The following is a 16,606-nucleotide window of genomic DNA, read 5'->3' on the forward strand; positions in this document are numbered from 1 at the left end:
GGGAAAAAAAAAAAAAAAAAAGAATTGATTTTAATGCACCTGGACAACGTAAACAACCCTTCCACTAAATAACTGTACTTAAGCACAATCACTAAAATGCTGAACCCAGAAAATCCTTTGCTGCTGCATCCTATTTTTTATGATAGTGGTTGATTTTAAGATAAACATATTAATTTTTCTATTTCAGTTTAGCTATCAATAAAAAATAATATATAATATGAATAATATAAGACTTATCTGGAAATCATTGGTCAGTTCTCAATGTACTGGCTAATTATCTTACTTTTCTAAGGAGGTTTGGGATTCCTGAAAATATAATGTTAAAAACTGGGTTCTTAGGAGTAGGATATTTACATGGTCTCAAAGTGTCTCTCAATGAATTGTTTACTAGTTGCCACACACCCCCCAGTGAAGAGTTATACAGTAGAAAAATCAAATAACACCTTGATGGATTGTCAAAATTAACATCACGAATGAGGGGCAGATGGACATTGAATACCTCCAGATGTTGATACCTCAAGAAGAACATAGTATTGCTTATGTAGTACTCTGGGTAGAAATGCTTAGCCTTAATCCAATTATTAAAATCACCAAACAAATCCCAAAGTGAAAATGCTTATTTTTAAAAAATATCCATCAGTGGATGACTGGATGAAGAAAATGTGACATTTATGCACAATGAAATACAACTGAGCCATAAAAAATAATGAAATTCTGCCACTTTCAGCAACATGGATGAGTCTGAAGAAAATTATGTTAAGTGAAATATGTTAGGCACTGAGAGAGAAATACTGTGTGTCCTCACTCATAAGTGGGAGCTAAAGAAGAGAAAAAAACAAAACCAAAAAAAAAAAAACCCAGATAAATTATAAGCTGAACTATTGAAAGGAGAGAGAAGAACTATAGTTACTAGAGGCAGGAAAGGGAAGGGGGTAGGGGAAATAGCAAGAGACTGGTTAATAGACACAAAATTACAGCTAGATAGGAAAAATAAGTCCTATTGGTGTACAGTTGACCCAGGAATCTATAATTAGCAATCATTCACTGCATGTTACCAAACAACTAGAAGACAGGAGATCAAATGTGCATATCACAAAGAAATTAAGTTTCACCATGATGAATATGCTAATTACCCTGAATAGATCATCACACATTGTATATATGTATTGAAATATAACTCTGTATCCCATAAATGTCTACAATCAATATGTTTCAATAAAAAAAATTTAAAAAGTAAAAATTAAGAAAAGAGGGTGGCCTTTTTTCTTTAAAAATGTCAACGTCATAAAAGACAAAGAAAGGCTATGAAAATGTTCTCGATTAAAGGAGACTAAAATGATAACTTGATGCAAATACCTGACCCTAGACTGGATCCTGTACTGAAGAAAAAAATGCTATGAGGAACATATTTGTCAACCGACAAAACTGGAATATGGACAGTAGATTAGGAAACATATTGTGTTAATGTTAAAATTATTGCAGTTGATAACTATACTATGGATATATAAGAGAATATCCCTATTCTTATGAAATACACACTGAAATATTTAGGGGTAAAATGCCAGGATATAACATACTCTTGAATGGCTAAGGAAAATATGATAGACATAGACAGATAGAACAAATAGTAAAGCAAATGGGGTAAAATGAATCAGAGTAAATGATACATGGTGTTCTTTGTACTAGGGTTATTCTTGCAGATTTCCTGTAAGTTTGAAATTATTTCCAAATAAAAAATATTTTAAAAAGTAATTAGAACTAGGCTTATGAGGCAACACCTATCTTTCCCTTTTGAGTCCAACAAAGTCACTCAATAAGTATTTCTTGAGAAACCAAGAGCACGCACTCACTTAGGCACTAGGGATACAGTAGTAAATAAAAAACAGGAATATGAGCTCTCAACATGCTTACATTCTCGTAAGAGAGGATGAGAAACAAATATGCAAAATAGTACTTTAAAATAGTGGTAAGGTCTTGAAGAAGATAACTACAGATAATATAGACAGTAAATGTACTACTTTAGTTAAGGTGGTCAGAGATGGCCTTTCTAATGAATGTCATTCCAGTGAAGACATGAACAATGGGAAGGAAACAGCTATGCAGGTATCTGGGGAAATAATCCAAATGTCCATCAACTGATAATGAATAAATAAAATGTGGTACAGCCATATTATGGAATATTACTTAGCCATAAAAAGGAATGAAGTACTATACATGCCACAACAGGTATGAGTATTGAAAACTTTATGCTAAGTGAAAGAAGCCAGTCACAAAAGGTCACATATTATATGATTTCATTTATATGAAATGCCCCAAATAGGCAAATCCACATAGAAAAAAACTAGATTAGTGGTTGCTTAGGCCTGGAAGAGGGGACGAGGTGTGTCTGCTAATTGGTATAATTACAGCATTTAGTTGACGAAAGTATTCTAGAACTGAACAGTGGTGATGATTGCACAAACTTGTCAATATACTAAAAAAGAATGAATCATACAACTGAAATGAATAACTTATGGTCTGTGAAGCATATCACATTAAAGCTGTTAAAAAAAGAAAAAGATTATGGATACTGGAAAACTGGTCAGTGACCTGCAGTAGAACGGGTCTAAGGGTATGGCCATGAGAACGGGAAGGTTAAAAAAAAGCAAAATAATATTAAAGCTTAAAATGTCAAAGAACTCAGAGACCAGGTTATTAGATGGGACATCCACAGGCATTCTGAAGTCACCAAGAATGTTAACATATGACTTAACAATCTTGATGTCAGTGTCTTTGAGAACAAGGACAATGACAAGACACCTAATAGTTGGATTATCTGTAGCTGCTTATTAGGCTCTCACATCCCTGCCCACCAGCAAAAGCATCTTAAGTGTATGTATGCACGTATTTATACATACACACATCAATACACAAATGCATTTCTAAAAGTAGTCTGGTTAGGGGCATGATCACATGGAGCAGTTTTCCATGTAATATCCATATTTCTAATATATAGTTTGCATAAAATAGCAATGCTAACTGATTTTACAATGGCCAAGATTTTGTAATGGGTGTTGAGAAATCATAAAATTATTTTTTTAAAAATGCATTTTAATTTAATCTAAAAATTAACTTAAGTCATATGACTTTCTTAAGCTTAAAGGGAAGCAAATCTAAGTTGTCAAAAAATTAAAACAAGTAAAGTTAAGATGTCACAGCTACTAAGGGGCTGGTAGTGATTCCTCTGAAGGAGACTGTATCATAAGATGTCGTGAGTGATATATAAGGCCAACTCCATGTGATGAGAAAAGAAACTTGGTAAATTTACGGTTTGTGGAAATAATCCAGTAGAGAAGGAAAATATGTCCCCTTAGTTCAGATTCCAAGTATGACTGTGCCTGTGGGATCAGGAACACATGCTGCCTCATTCCCATGGTGTCAAGCTGACTCTCAGGGAGACCTGCTTTCTGATCTTGCATCTAGTTTGCTATGGTAGTCCCAGGACCATAAAACATGGCAGTAAAACCACCCTTACATGTCTTCTATGGAAATACATGAATTGAAAAGGCTTGTCAAAGGATCTCTACTTGTCTACATTTTGGCTGCCCCAACCCCAACCCAAGCAACACTGCATACTCTGAAAATGGAAAACTAATTCTGATGAAAAGTAAGTAATCAGATGTGCAAAGCTGCTGCTAGTGAGTTCTGGAACATTCCAAAATCAAAACCAAATGCTTTTGGTCTAACTTTGAGTTTTCGCTATCCTGTTTTTAATGTCTGTAATCATCCCTCTATTATAATAGATACTAGAACTCTAACAATTTTTTTCATATTTAAGATGCTTGATTTTCTAGTTAATGTTTACTTATTTCAAGCAGTCTTGAAAAATTTATTACAAATAGCTTTATGCTATTAAATATTTATACTATGAAGTTTTGAGGAACTCTCAAAGGCTTATGTACAACTCATTATTGGTAAAGAAAAAACAAAGATAAGAATAAAGTTCTCTATACACAATGAATAATAATTTAATTGCAGTTCCAGAAAGACTCGGTTTTATCATGGACAAAAGTAAATATGTTATGAAATAATGGCTAATTATGATTCTCTGTGCCACAGATGGTTTCTCACTGCCACTTGAGCCTACATCAAGTCTGTCCCCCATGGCAACAAGAAAAAAAGGGAGGGGAAGGTACAGTGCAAGAATCCTGAGATTAATCACGGAAAGTAAATTGCTATCTCTGTAACAATAACAACACGGAGATGTTGTTTCTTTATTTAATGGACAAAAAGAAGGAAAGAAATGGTAAAAAAAAAAAAAAATGTAAAATTGAATTCAAAAGACACTGAAGGAAGGATACAGAAGCAGAAATGCAAAAGACAGAAAAAAGAAAAGGAGATAAAATAAGAAAGCTCTTCCAAGTATCAGCATTTTTCATCATCTCAAGAAATAGTCCTTCAGAAATGTAAAGGCAATTTGCTTACAAAAGCAGAAAAAAATCTGCATCAGAAATTTAGAAGAAAGAAAAAAGTGCATATAAATTCATGGTTTCTGACTTTATCGGGGGTCCCCAGTGCTATTCAGCAATCATTTTTCTTAGCCCCAGATCAGTGATTTTCAACACGGGCTGAACAAAAGCATCAGCTGGGGAGCTTCAGAAAATATTCATCCACAGACCTCACACTAAGATATTCTGATACAATTGGTCTGAGTGTAGCACAGAGAATGGAATTTTTGAAAGGTCCCCAGGTGATTCTGACGGGTGGCTAAGGCTGATAACCACTTTCTGATTAGAGTGTAGGGGTCAGCAAACTTTTTTGGCAAAGGGCCAAGTTATTTGATATAAATAATTTAGGCTTTGTGGGCCATAAGGTCTCTGTCACAACTACTCAACTCTATTGTTGTAGCACTAAAGCAGCCACAGACAATAAGTAAATAAATGAGCGTAACTGTTCCAATAAAACTTTATTTATAAAAACAGGAGGTGGGCTGGATTTGGCCCATGGCTGTAGTTTACCCACCCCCGGGTATTAACTGTTTCCTCTCCCCTTTCCTAAAACAGCCGTGACAACCCTTCACCTATGCCATCTCTATGCCTCTGACTTTCGACAGATGGCCTCTCATTCTACTTCAATGGGAAAATACAGGTCATCCAGCACGGAAGTCCTTCAACTTCTTCACCCATCACCTGCAGATGTACACGTACGCCTGCACCTGTACATGTACATCTGCATCCATCCTCATCTCTTTGCCTCCGATTACAGAAGCAGTGTCCCTTCTTTTCAAGGTGAATCTAACCCTTTCACTTATCCTTTTAATTCCATCACCCTCCCATCTCCAATGGGGCCTCACTCCATAAAGGATTGCATTTCCTATTTCTTTAATCACTCCCTCTCTCCTGGCTCCCTTCCTTTAGCTAACAGATATATTCAAGTGTCTTATCCTCTACCAAAAATACCTCAAAGTTTTCTTTAACCCTGTGTGTTCCCCTAAGTACTCATCCATGTCTCTCCTTCCCTTAGAAATTCTATACCTACTGCCTCTACTTCCTCTCTTCCCTAATGGGTTTGGCTTCTGTTCCCACTACCCCACTGGAAGTGCTTTTGTCAAGATCACATAGGACCCTGATATCATAAATTCATAGTTCCTCTTTTACTTGTTTTATTTGAAGCATTTGATGTTGCTAACTCCTCCTAAAACTCTCTCCCCATTTAGCTTTTGCAATACCATTATATCTGTCATAATTACTACTTCCTCTGCTGGATGCTTCCAGGCTGATATTTCATAATATTATTTGACGAACTCACTTCTCTTCTTAGGCTACACATTCTCTCCACTATTCCCATGGAATCAACCACCACCTACATGTGATAACTCCCAAATTTTATCTCTAGTTCATGTCCCTTTCTTAAGCTCTAGGTCTCTATTTTCAAATATCAATTGCGGGCTGCATTCAGGTTATCTTTTCCCCCAAATCTGCCTTTTTAAAAATTCCCATTTGGTCAATAGCTTCACCACCAACCCAAATGCTAAACGTAAAATTCTCTTTCTTCCTTATGACTCCTGATAACCCACTGAGCACTATTGTGCAGAGTTTTTAAAAGTCTTTACCTGAAAACACTTAACTTCCATCTGTGCAGTCAGCCAAATTTGGATAATTCTACCCCTAACAATATCTCAGCAATTCATCTCCTTTTACCCATTCTCACTGCAAATGCTTTAGGGCAGACCCTAGTCACCTCTCATCAAGATTATTTGCAATAACTTCCTAACAGTTTTTTTACCCCCACTAGCACACATCAGTAGTCCTTTAATTCGGTTGCTTATTTTTCCTTTCTCCTTAGGTCATTCTACTGTCCTCCTTTTCCTTGCTAAGAGGCAGTTAACAAAACTGCACACAGTATTTCTGTAGTGAAGTGCCAGGGTTTCACGTAAGGAAGAGTGGGCCTTTCCCCCTGGTTGCCTTCTCTTCTTGATAAAGTATGATATTTTATTGGGCTTTCTGGGCTCAACAATACGAGTTGCTGAAATCATTAGGATAGAACTCCATTTTAATAGCGTCTGAGCACCACACTTTAAATAAGATGACAATAAAATGGACTGCCCACCGAGGATGGTGATCGACATGGTAAAGGGACTCCAAGCCACAATCAATAAGGAGTAATGGAAGAACTGGAAAATTTACCCTGGAGAAGATTCAGATTTCTTTCCTGAAGCAGACTAATTTGGATATTTTTTCCCTGTATGACCTCCAAGATCATCAATCAGGCATCTTTTCTCCATAACCGAAATATAGTTCCTTTTCCTTAATAGGAAACGCCCACAAAGTCTTCCACATTTTGCCATCTATTGGCCTGTTCATCATGGAAAGGAAGCCTATCAATCTACAATGCTGATTCCCCTGGGAAGCCTTTCTTAGAAATGAACTCACACTGATATTTACCAGTTTCCTGGAATAATAGTCAATTTGAATGGCAGACTATCGATTTTCAGTATCAGTTCCCTAAATGTAATAATGAATAGCCTAATTTTCTTGAGTGGGAGTACCTGGCATATTATCTCATTTAAATGATTTTCCCATTCTTACTTCAATACTATTTCCAAAACATGTGTTTTTTTAAAAAACGTATTGTTGCAAGATTTATTTCTAATCAGTCTTTCTCATCAAGGAACCATAATAGTGACCACAACCCAGTGAAATTCTGGATGCTTTACCAGTAATTATCTCCTATGCCATCTGGCATCTGCCTTCTCAAAAGTATGCCTGATATATTCCATTTCATTCCCATGCCTGCAAAATATAGTTTCAGAAAGCATGTCTTTTATTAAAAACCTACCTTTGCATCTGGTCCTGTTGAGGTAGTCTGTTGATCTTAATGAGGTTATTTAAAATCCTTCATTATTAAATTATCTTACCTTAATGCACAAATCTGAAAAATAAATCCCTTTTCCTATCATTTATAGTAATAGCACTATATTAATAAATGACAGATTTCATGAAGTTTGCAATAAATTCAAGTCTTTCATTTAGTAAAAAGACTAAAACTCCTACATTTATTAAGCAACCAGGCCTCTGAAACAGCCTGATAGGAATGCTGATTGAGGCAAGTGCTGGATAATTATCTTTTTATTATAATCTTTTATCATAACATAAATGATATGGACTATCTGATTTACCAAATGAACGTGCACTTTGTGGTCATATTCTCCTACCTCTCTTTCCCATCTTGGTCTCTGAAAAATGGTTACAACATGGTTTCTACCATATCTGCCAAGAGACTTTCTACACACTTGGCTTGGAAATAAATTCAGGGAACAGGGGAGAGCAAGAGCAGCTAAAGGTAAGTGTTTTATCTGCAGCTTGAGGAATAGATTTCTAGGGTCACAGTAATAACCTCCTTCAAGGCTAGCTAGTACAGAGTCTGACAAGCAATTTTCTCCGTTTTAAACATCCTATCATTTTTTTTAAACATATGAATTCAAAACAAAGATTAAAAAATATTAATATATTAAATGATCTCCTATAATCTGAAACTACATCTACTGGTAGGAATGAAATCCTAACTCTTCTATTGTACCATTTTTGACTATATTTAAACTTTAAAATTCCTTTTAAAAAGTTAAATTTGGCCCCATGTTCTGTACTTAATTGGAGTCTACACTCTTTATAAATTCACCTGAAAAAAGTTCCACTTTTTACTCTGTTCACTCCCGGCTTGTAAGAAAAGGGCAAGCAGGACTTTTAGGTAAGGAGAAGTTGAACTGTGCTTGATGGAAAAATAGTATTTAAAGTAAAGGCAGACAGCAATAGTGTCCTAATAGAACTGAGGATAAGAAATAAAACTCTAGGAACACTTATAGAGCTGGTCTTTGTGTCTTAGTTGATCTGAGGGAGAAACCTCATTAATTTCTTTAGGAGTAAACATGGATAAAAATATGTTGAACCGAGTCATAGGAATGGCTTTGCTTCTTACAGCTGCAAAACAAGACAGCAAGACAGACCATTATATGCTACATAAAATAATAACCCAGATGACAATGTATGCAAAAATGTTAAATGAATCATTAATTTTATACTAAAAATGTTAGCCTCAAATGATTAATAAGTAATAGATATAATTTTCACAGGAAATTAATTTGTCCTTTCAAATGAGATATTTCCATTAAGAACACTTTTCCCCTCCACAGAACACTTTTCCCCTCCACAGAAATCAGCAATGATCACACATATATAAGCACATTTTATTTCATATCAGATAAAAACTAGGATAGTCAAAGCATGCACACAGTGTAAGGCTTACCGAGGTGTACAAGTATCCCTCGCTATTCATTGCCAAATACAGCTTGGTTTGAACACCCTGAATAGCCACCACTCGAAGACCCACAGGGATGAGGTTAAACAGAGCTGAAATTAAAAAGAATGGGAAAACGATGTGACAATTCTGAATTTCAGAGCTTTTCAATGTTTCCAGCAGGACCATCTGGTCTTTCAAAAGTATTGTGTACTTGGTGAGGATAGACAGATATGTATTGATACTCACACAGATAAATAGGGTCACATTCTACCTTTTTGTATACTGTACTTGATTCATGACTGTAGTCATGTAACTGGGCTATAACTACATATTCTCAACCTGGAGAAAATGGAAGACTTTGGTCATAATTCCATGGTTTTCATAGGGTTGGAGGTGAGGAACCTTGATTCTTTTGGAAATATCCAGTTCCAGGAATCGGTCTGTACATTAAATAGCATCATCCTCAACAAACTATGGTTTTAAACTGCTTCCCTAGATAACTGCTGAAATTCTCACAGGCACAGTTAAGACCTAACAGTCGGGGAGAGATTCCTAGACTCTTAGAACAGATACTAACTGTTCCAATGCCCTCATGTAAATTATCTGTATTATTTCCAATGCACAAAACCCCAAAATAAATTCAGCCCTTAAAAAAAGTCATTTTGTAGTCCTATGTTCCCAGAGTAGTATTTCTTAAAGAACCAACATTTTCCAAGATAGAATTGAAAGGGCTCCTAGCTTTTAGTCTCCAAGAGCAAAGTTTATAAAAATAAAAACAATGAACTTAAGAGAGGTTTATTTTTTTTTTTGCAAAATAGTTGCAAGTGGGCAGCCAGTTGGTGCCAGTGAGGCCTTCATTTCTCCATTTGAAGGTTTGACTGTGTGAAACTCATACCCAGGCTCTCCTCACAACCTCATACCACTCATTGGAGACAACCAGTGGGTGTCCTCCCACTACCAGCTGTCTACTCCCTCCCACACCCTGAATAAAAATAAAATGGTACATTTTTAAAACATAGTGCTTGCCATACACATTTTGTGAAAATAGTCTGTGCACCTTTCTCTCAGGAGTCATGGACCAATGATGATGATTTTTGCCTTGTTTTGTACATTTGTTGAGAATGCTACATCAGTCTGCTATCTTTCTGTGAACGAAAATGTAAAGAAGTCACCCCACGGGTAAGCATAGTTTTTCTGGGATCGCTTATCTCTGTGTATACATATTCCACTGCAGTACGTGGGGTAATATGGATGAGAAATATTAATAAAGTACTAAATATTCCTTGGTGAACCTAAAAAGTATCTTTCTCTTAAAATCAGGGTATTACCGAAGAGGAGCTAGGACATATTGTACAGTTCAAAATACAAATGTTCCCACCACATGCCACTGATGGCACTTCATTCAATACTCATCATATTAAAAGCTGTGCCCTTCTGTTATGTGAGGTAAAGGAAAGCAAATTGCACAGATTGCAAGCCAGGATCTCATGCTATATTTGACAATGCAATGCACAGGCAAGAAGTCTAATATCGTTGAGCATGTCATGTATATGTCATATTTCTTTCTGTTGACGATGACTTGCTCACAGCAGGTGCTCAGCACGCATTTGTGAATTGATAACAATCTGTATGGTGAAAACATGATAATATATTTTTGGAAAGTACTAGATCACAATCCCATTATATAAAAGCTCATACTTAAAAAATTATGAGATCTAAAAAACCAAACTAAAACTTCCATATGGATTTTATTTAAAAGTCATGTCACTACATATCACTTGACAACTACAACACCAACATATGCCTGAAACCTAGTTTAGTCATAGTATTAGATGACAGAGAATGATAAATGAAATTCCAAATTGTTTCTAGAACTTCATTTTTTTTACAATATTCTGAACCTTCTTATGTCTCTTAACGCAGCTTGTAACAAGCGAGGAGGCAGGGAGGGAAGTGGGGAGAGAGAGAGATTGATTGATTTGACTTTCACCTTGTTCCCAGACCACTCTCTGGTTTGGATTTTAATGAGCAATGAAATGTTTAAATTTCAAACATCAGACAACAGTAGGAGGAAGAGAAGCAAAGAACATCAGCAATCCATGCCTAATTCAAAAACACAGACACAACACAAAAACTTAGATAGCAAATGTAGAGTGGCTAGTCGTATTAGTCCAATCTTTTTTTTTTTTTTTTAAGACATTCAAGATAGATAATAAACAGGGCTGGTTTAAAATCTGTCTAAAGGAGACACTCTTTCCAGATAAAAATGCAAAGAAATTATATCAGGGGTGAGTTTGGACAGAATCAGTATCTTCCTATATGCCTCTGTTTCTCTATATCTCGAGTCCCCTTCCTTCATGGAATTAAGATACTATTTTGATCAGGATAAAAACACTCTGAATATAAGAAGAAAATAATTGATTTCATTTATGTATTTAAAACACATTCATTAAATTCCTAAATTCTCTTCTTCCATTTCAGTCAGTTTTGAAGAAACTTTTTTTTTTTTTTTTTTTTTTTTTTTTTTTTTTTTTTTTTTTTTTTTTTTTTTTTGAGACCGGCCACACCACGCTCAGCCAGTGAGCGCATCGACCATCCCTATATAGGATCCGAACCCATGGCAGGAGCGCTGCTGTGCTCCCAGTGCCGCACTCTCCCGAGTGCACGACGGGCTCGGCCCTGAAGAAACGTTTAATAAATAATAGTGCCTTTGTTTCTTGTTTGTTCTTTGTTGTGTCTAAGTAAAAACAATTAAATACCTTCTACCTTAAAGAGACCATTTTTTCAGAGCCATGTCCCCAGGTGGCACTTGATGTTTGCTGAAGACAATACTGAAGCCATGCTTCTCCATCAGTTGGGCTAAGGTCAATTTCCCAAAGGGAATAATTAATAAAAGTATTTATGAGTGTAGATTGGAAAGACTTGACAAATTGAACCGGTAATGCCACTGCAGGTTTGAAGAAAAAGGGCAAACTATTCTTTTAAAATAGCCTTCACTGCATCCAAGGCAGACAGATATAATAAAACTACTGCCATGAAACGTCTTCATCTTTTCCTTTTCGGTGGAAAATACATAATTTATAATGGCTGATTTGCTCATGATGAGATTTTATTGGACTGACATTTACCATTGTAATAAATCTGCATAAGGTAAGCTTGAATGCATAATATCAAACATATGTCTTTAGATATGGATATATCTGGGTAAATGTAAACTGATTTATTTTACCACAATCTTGCTAACTCTATCAGAATTAAAATAACATAAAATCAATCAAACTGAACTAAATGAGAAAAATAAGATGAAAAATAATAAAAATTAATAAAAATAAGAAAAGTAAAAAATACATAAACATAATACCAAGAATACATATTAAGAACATAGTATATAAATGGAAGAGTGATAATTGAAAAAAAAAAAAAACACTTGTATTCTTGTTCCATTCGTTTAAAATAATTAATTAAAAAAATCAATGCTAAGAAAACTGCTTGGTTTTATGGGGAAAAAGAACAAATCTGGATGGCTATGACTTCCATTTTGACAGATCAGTTTAGTCATTAAACATGCTTGTTTCAGGATGGCGTGTGCCCCACAATATCCTCAGTGGGAGGATAAGCTAACTTAGCTTCCTAGCTGCTGGTCACTCTCGGCATCAGGGTTAGAGTCAAGCCTCACTGACTTGCTATTCCTTTTAAGATACTTTCCATTTGTATGCATCATGTTAAGGCAATACCTACCTTTGGTTGACTCACCTCTCTTTATTTCAACCTGCCTAAACGCAGATTCTTGTTATTAAGCTATTTTCTTTAAAGGTCTTCCAATACCATTAGTACACAGAAATACCATGCATATCTGTCAGTTATAAGGCAATCAAAGGTACAAGCTGTGCACACGTAGGAATTGAAGAGTCAAAACCCACTACATCCTTTAAGCTCCATAGTAAGAAATAGAGCCCTGATTTACATCTGTGTGTTGTGTGATTATCTCCTAAAATGATTACATATAGTGTGATATTGATGAGTTTGGCATATCGCTGTTAATAAGACACAGCACATGAATCATCTGGTTTGTTTGTTTGTTTTTAATTTTTCCTCGTCAGGAAATACATATGAACACTGGACCCAAAATGTCTTCTCTGGGAAAACTTGACTGGGTGGGGCTCACTGGCAGCTAATCATGAACTCCCCTTCATTGATGCCTAACACACGGATTTTCCTGAGGCGCTCTGCAAAACAGAGCAGCTTATATCCCCTAATTCCTTCCCCAAACACCGATTTGTATATATAATTTATGGGAATGTTTTATCACTACTCATCATATACTAATGTCTGTTATCTGATTATAGCAAATTCCTTTAGTTACACTAGGCTAATTGCTTCAAACAGAAGAGTATGCATAAAAGAACAACTAGGATTCTCTGTAAAACTTTAATATCACAATAATAACACAGCATTTGCAAAACAGTAAAGAACCACTTAGGATGGAGGTTTTTCATCTTAGGTACCAAGGGAGCTTCCTTCAAGGGTAATTAAAGGTGGCTTCCTCTTGAGGTCATAGCTTGTCATCAATCCAGGATGCATTTATAAAAGGTGTGAAACTCTTTAACACTTAACTTTGGGACCCCTGCCTATGGCATTGCTGTCTATAGCCACTCATCTCTATAAAAGCTGCAGAATACTTGTTCGCATTCAGACCGTATCAAAGTCTGAGGGAAACTCAGGAGAAATCAGGAAAAACATAATAAATTCTGAGAACTAAGTGTTTTAGCCTCATAAAACATTTAATAGGTCAGCAAAAATTTGTAAATTGCCAAAAGAAAAAAAAAAAAAACCCAAACAAAACCCGAAAAACCCACCAATTGCTAGCACTGAAGAAAAGGCTGCAGTATTTGTGAGTTTATGGTTGTATTACTCCAAATAAATAAAGCATATATAATAAAAGGTTACGTAACATTTTGGAATCACGTTCCCTTTAATAATTAGAAATAAAGCTGACATTATTTTTGATGCATTTCCTTTTTAGATTCACCATCATTGTCTCCAATTTGGTCTTTACTTAAACCGTGGTTAAAAATAAAGTACTAAAAGAAATCCCTTTACCCACCTGTGGAGGTATCTCAATGTTAAAATCCCAATTAGTCTCAGAGTTATCAGTGTGTACGTGGAAGGGGAGCAGAGGGGAAAGCTTGTAATGAAGTATTCTCGTGGTATAAAGCTACTCCTCTCTCTTGGGATCAGATCAGTTCTTAAGAGTAGAGATAATATGCTATTTCAGGATCGTGTGTGGGTGAGTATATTTTCCGTGGGTAAAAAGTAATAAAATCCAAAGGACAGCCATAAATCTATCTAGATTACCATGGAGATGACATTTGGATTGTTCTTCAGATGGTGTCAACATTATTTGCTCTAGTTCACTATTTTAGATATTTTCATATTCAACTTCCTTTAGGTTAACCTGTGTAAACAGGATTATGCAGTGTGACCATATTTCACATTCACTTCGGGATTGAGCAAGGGTTGTTTATTTTTAAAAATAAAAAGAACGGAATGTCAAGAAAATGCTGGCATATACTATTTATTTTGCAGTCACTTACTGTAAGTGCTGTCCTCGTCTTTGGTGCCATCGATGGTTCCATCTGCCTGCAGCTGCAAGTGGTAGCCTTGTCGGCTGTATAGTTTGGTAACTATACCCTTAAGCTGAGGCTCTGCAAAGAGAACAATAATTTGGATCAATGGGTAAATTGTGCATATGTATGTAGTTGAAAAGACTCAGAATTCGAAATTCTAATCTCATTAACAAATTTTAGTGGAAAAGGTCGAGCTACACTTTTTAAAAGAGTCCTCTGGAAGAAAACAAACTCCTGGTTTCATAATAAATCTTCACACTGAAGAAACATTTGATTTCTACTTCACAACATTGGTAAAGCCCTAAGGCTTGTGACAGCGCCTACAGTTTCTCATAGCCTGTCCTTTGGCTTACAGAACGCTATGCTAATCCCATTGAGCATTCGGAACGGGTTGGCAAATTGCAATGTGCCAATTTTCACGTGGGAGGAAAAGAAATAACAAAGATAATTTAAAGTTGTTTGCCAAGCAGGGACCAAAAACCCACTAGCAAGTATTTCCTTCAAAAGTACTGCAATTTCAATAAATAATCTCCATTCTAAAAAGGTTGAAAATGCATAAATAACCTGGAAACCTATCAAAGGATTTGTATTTAGAAGACTGAGACTTCAATACAAAAAAATAAAAGGAGGGGAGAGGAAATAAAACAGCCATCATCATACCCTGTCATATTAATTATCTTTAGGGAAAATGGGTGTGAAAAGAGCAGGGATTTTGTTGGTGGGGAGGAAAGAGAATTAGTTCATAGTTATTTTCTCAGTGACTATCAGAAATATGATTATCTAAAATATGGGTTCTTAATTAAAATGATTTTCAATTATGAGTCACCACAGATTAATCAAGTCGCTAATTAACTAATAACCAAAATTTGCTTTTATTGAATACAGACACCTGCGCTGAAATATTTACGTGATTATTCGAGTCACATAATCATGCTTTGCAACTGCTTAAGCTTTTTTAAAACAAGCCTAATTTACAGCTAATGCATTAAAAAACTTTGTACAAACAGAAAAGGTATGTCTGCCTTTTCATTTCAGGGTGTGTAGAACACATAAATGTAGAAATGACAGATCGATGAGTAAGTCTGACTTTATGTAATATTTATCTAGTAAACGGTAAGAAAATAGTGTGAAAGATTCATTTGGTTAAGATTGGCAAATAACCCGCATGTTCGCCTGAAGGTCTACCTTGACGCAACCTGACACCTAGAGCAGTCTGAATTTTCCCTGGTGGCAGAATATCGCGCTACTCTTATCATCGAAATGGTTCCAAAGGACCCACAATCAGACTAGGAGTTTAAGTTCTTCAATCTTGCATTTTAGCAGCCAGTAGCCACAGTTTTACTAGTCTAACCAGATCACTAAGCTCTTTGCCGCAAGGTTCTAGAAATCCTCCCCCCGCCCCCCGGCGCGCAAACATTTCAAACTGCACCACAAGTCAGGTCTGTCCCGGAAAGCTTAAAAGTAATCAAAGAAACGGAATGCCTAGACAGCGGAATGCCACATCCCTTGGGGGTGGAAGCTGGAGGGGAAGGGGCTGCCAGGCAGAGATCAAGGCAAGAGAGGGATTCCCCGGGTTCTCCTGGGCGGGAGGGGGGGGGGGGCGATGGTGGCTGCCCAGCTCCGTGCCTGCAACTACCAAGCCACGCACACGATAGCCATGTCTGGGTCACTCCCGTCCAGAGCCCACCGGGCACGCCTCCTGGGCAGAGTGTGCCCCCAGGCTCGGGACCTGTCCTGGGGCAGTTGCAATGCAGCAAGCCTGTTACTGTTACTAAGGAGGCGAGAGGCAATTGTCTTCCCACGTACGCACACCGGCTAGGTGGCCTCATCCGCACAAGATGGGCCACCGACAAACTCATCTACGCTGACATACCCGCCTCCCAACCCCCTCCACACTCGTAAAGTATGGAGAAAATCTCCAAAAAGCTAAAGCCCCTTCCGACCTGGTCTCCTTCTGCGCCGCTTCTTGGAGCCGAAGAGTTTGACCCGGGAAAAGACATTTAACTTGTTTTTGTCGCAGCTGGTCTTGCCTTTGCTGGGGCTGCTGACACACTTGCAAGCGTTAGATTTCTCGCGCTCACGGGCTTGTCTCTTCTGCCGGATCAGCGAGCTGGCGATAGCCGCCGCCATGGCCACGACGCCCACCACCACCACTTCTTCAGCCGCCCCGCTCTGGGTTCGCCGCCTGGTAAGTGCTGTCCTCG

General features: G+C 36.9%; 1 protein-coding gene across 4 annotated transcripts in view; it reads right to left on the reverse strand.

The window, feature by feature from the left end:
* Window positions 1-16,606, reverse strand: part of FGF13 (fibroblast growth factor 13) — a 214,672-nt gene that overhangs the window by 58,180 nt on the left and 139,886 nt on the right. For 3 of the 4 annotated variants that reach the window (XM_008569799.1, XM_008569800.1, XM_008569801.1), the window contains 2 exons: window positions 14,370-14,480; window positions 8,782-8,885 (listed from right to left, as the gene is read on the reverse strand). In XM_008569799.1, the coding sequence (XP_008568021.1) occupies window positions 8,782-8,885; window positions 14,370-14,480 (215 nt within the window). Of the gene's footprint in view, window positions 1-8,781; window positions 8,886-14,369; window positions 14,481-16,345; window positions 16,584-16,606 lie in introns of those variants that run through there. The other variant, XM_008569798.1, reaches the window with a different exon arrangement.

The sequence above is a fragment of the Galeopterus variegatus genome, unplaced genomic scaffold (assembly GCF_000696425.1).
Source record: "Galeopterus variegatus unplaced genomic scaffold, G_variegatus-3.0.2 Scaffold530, whole genome shotgun sequence".
NCBI classification, from domain to species: Eukaryota; Metazoa; Chordata; class Mammalia; order Dermoptera; family Cynocephalidae; genus Galeopterus; species Galeopterus variegatus.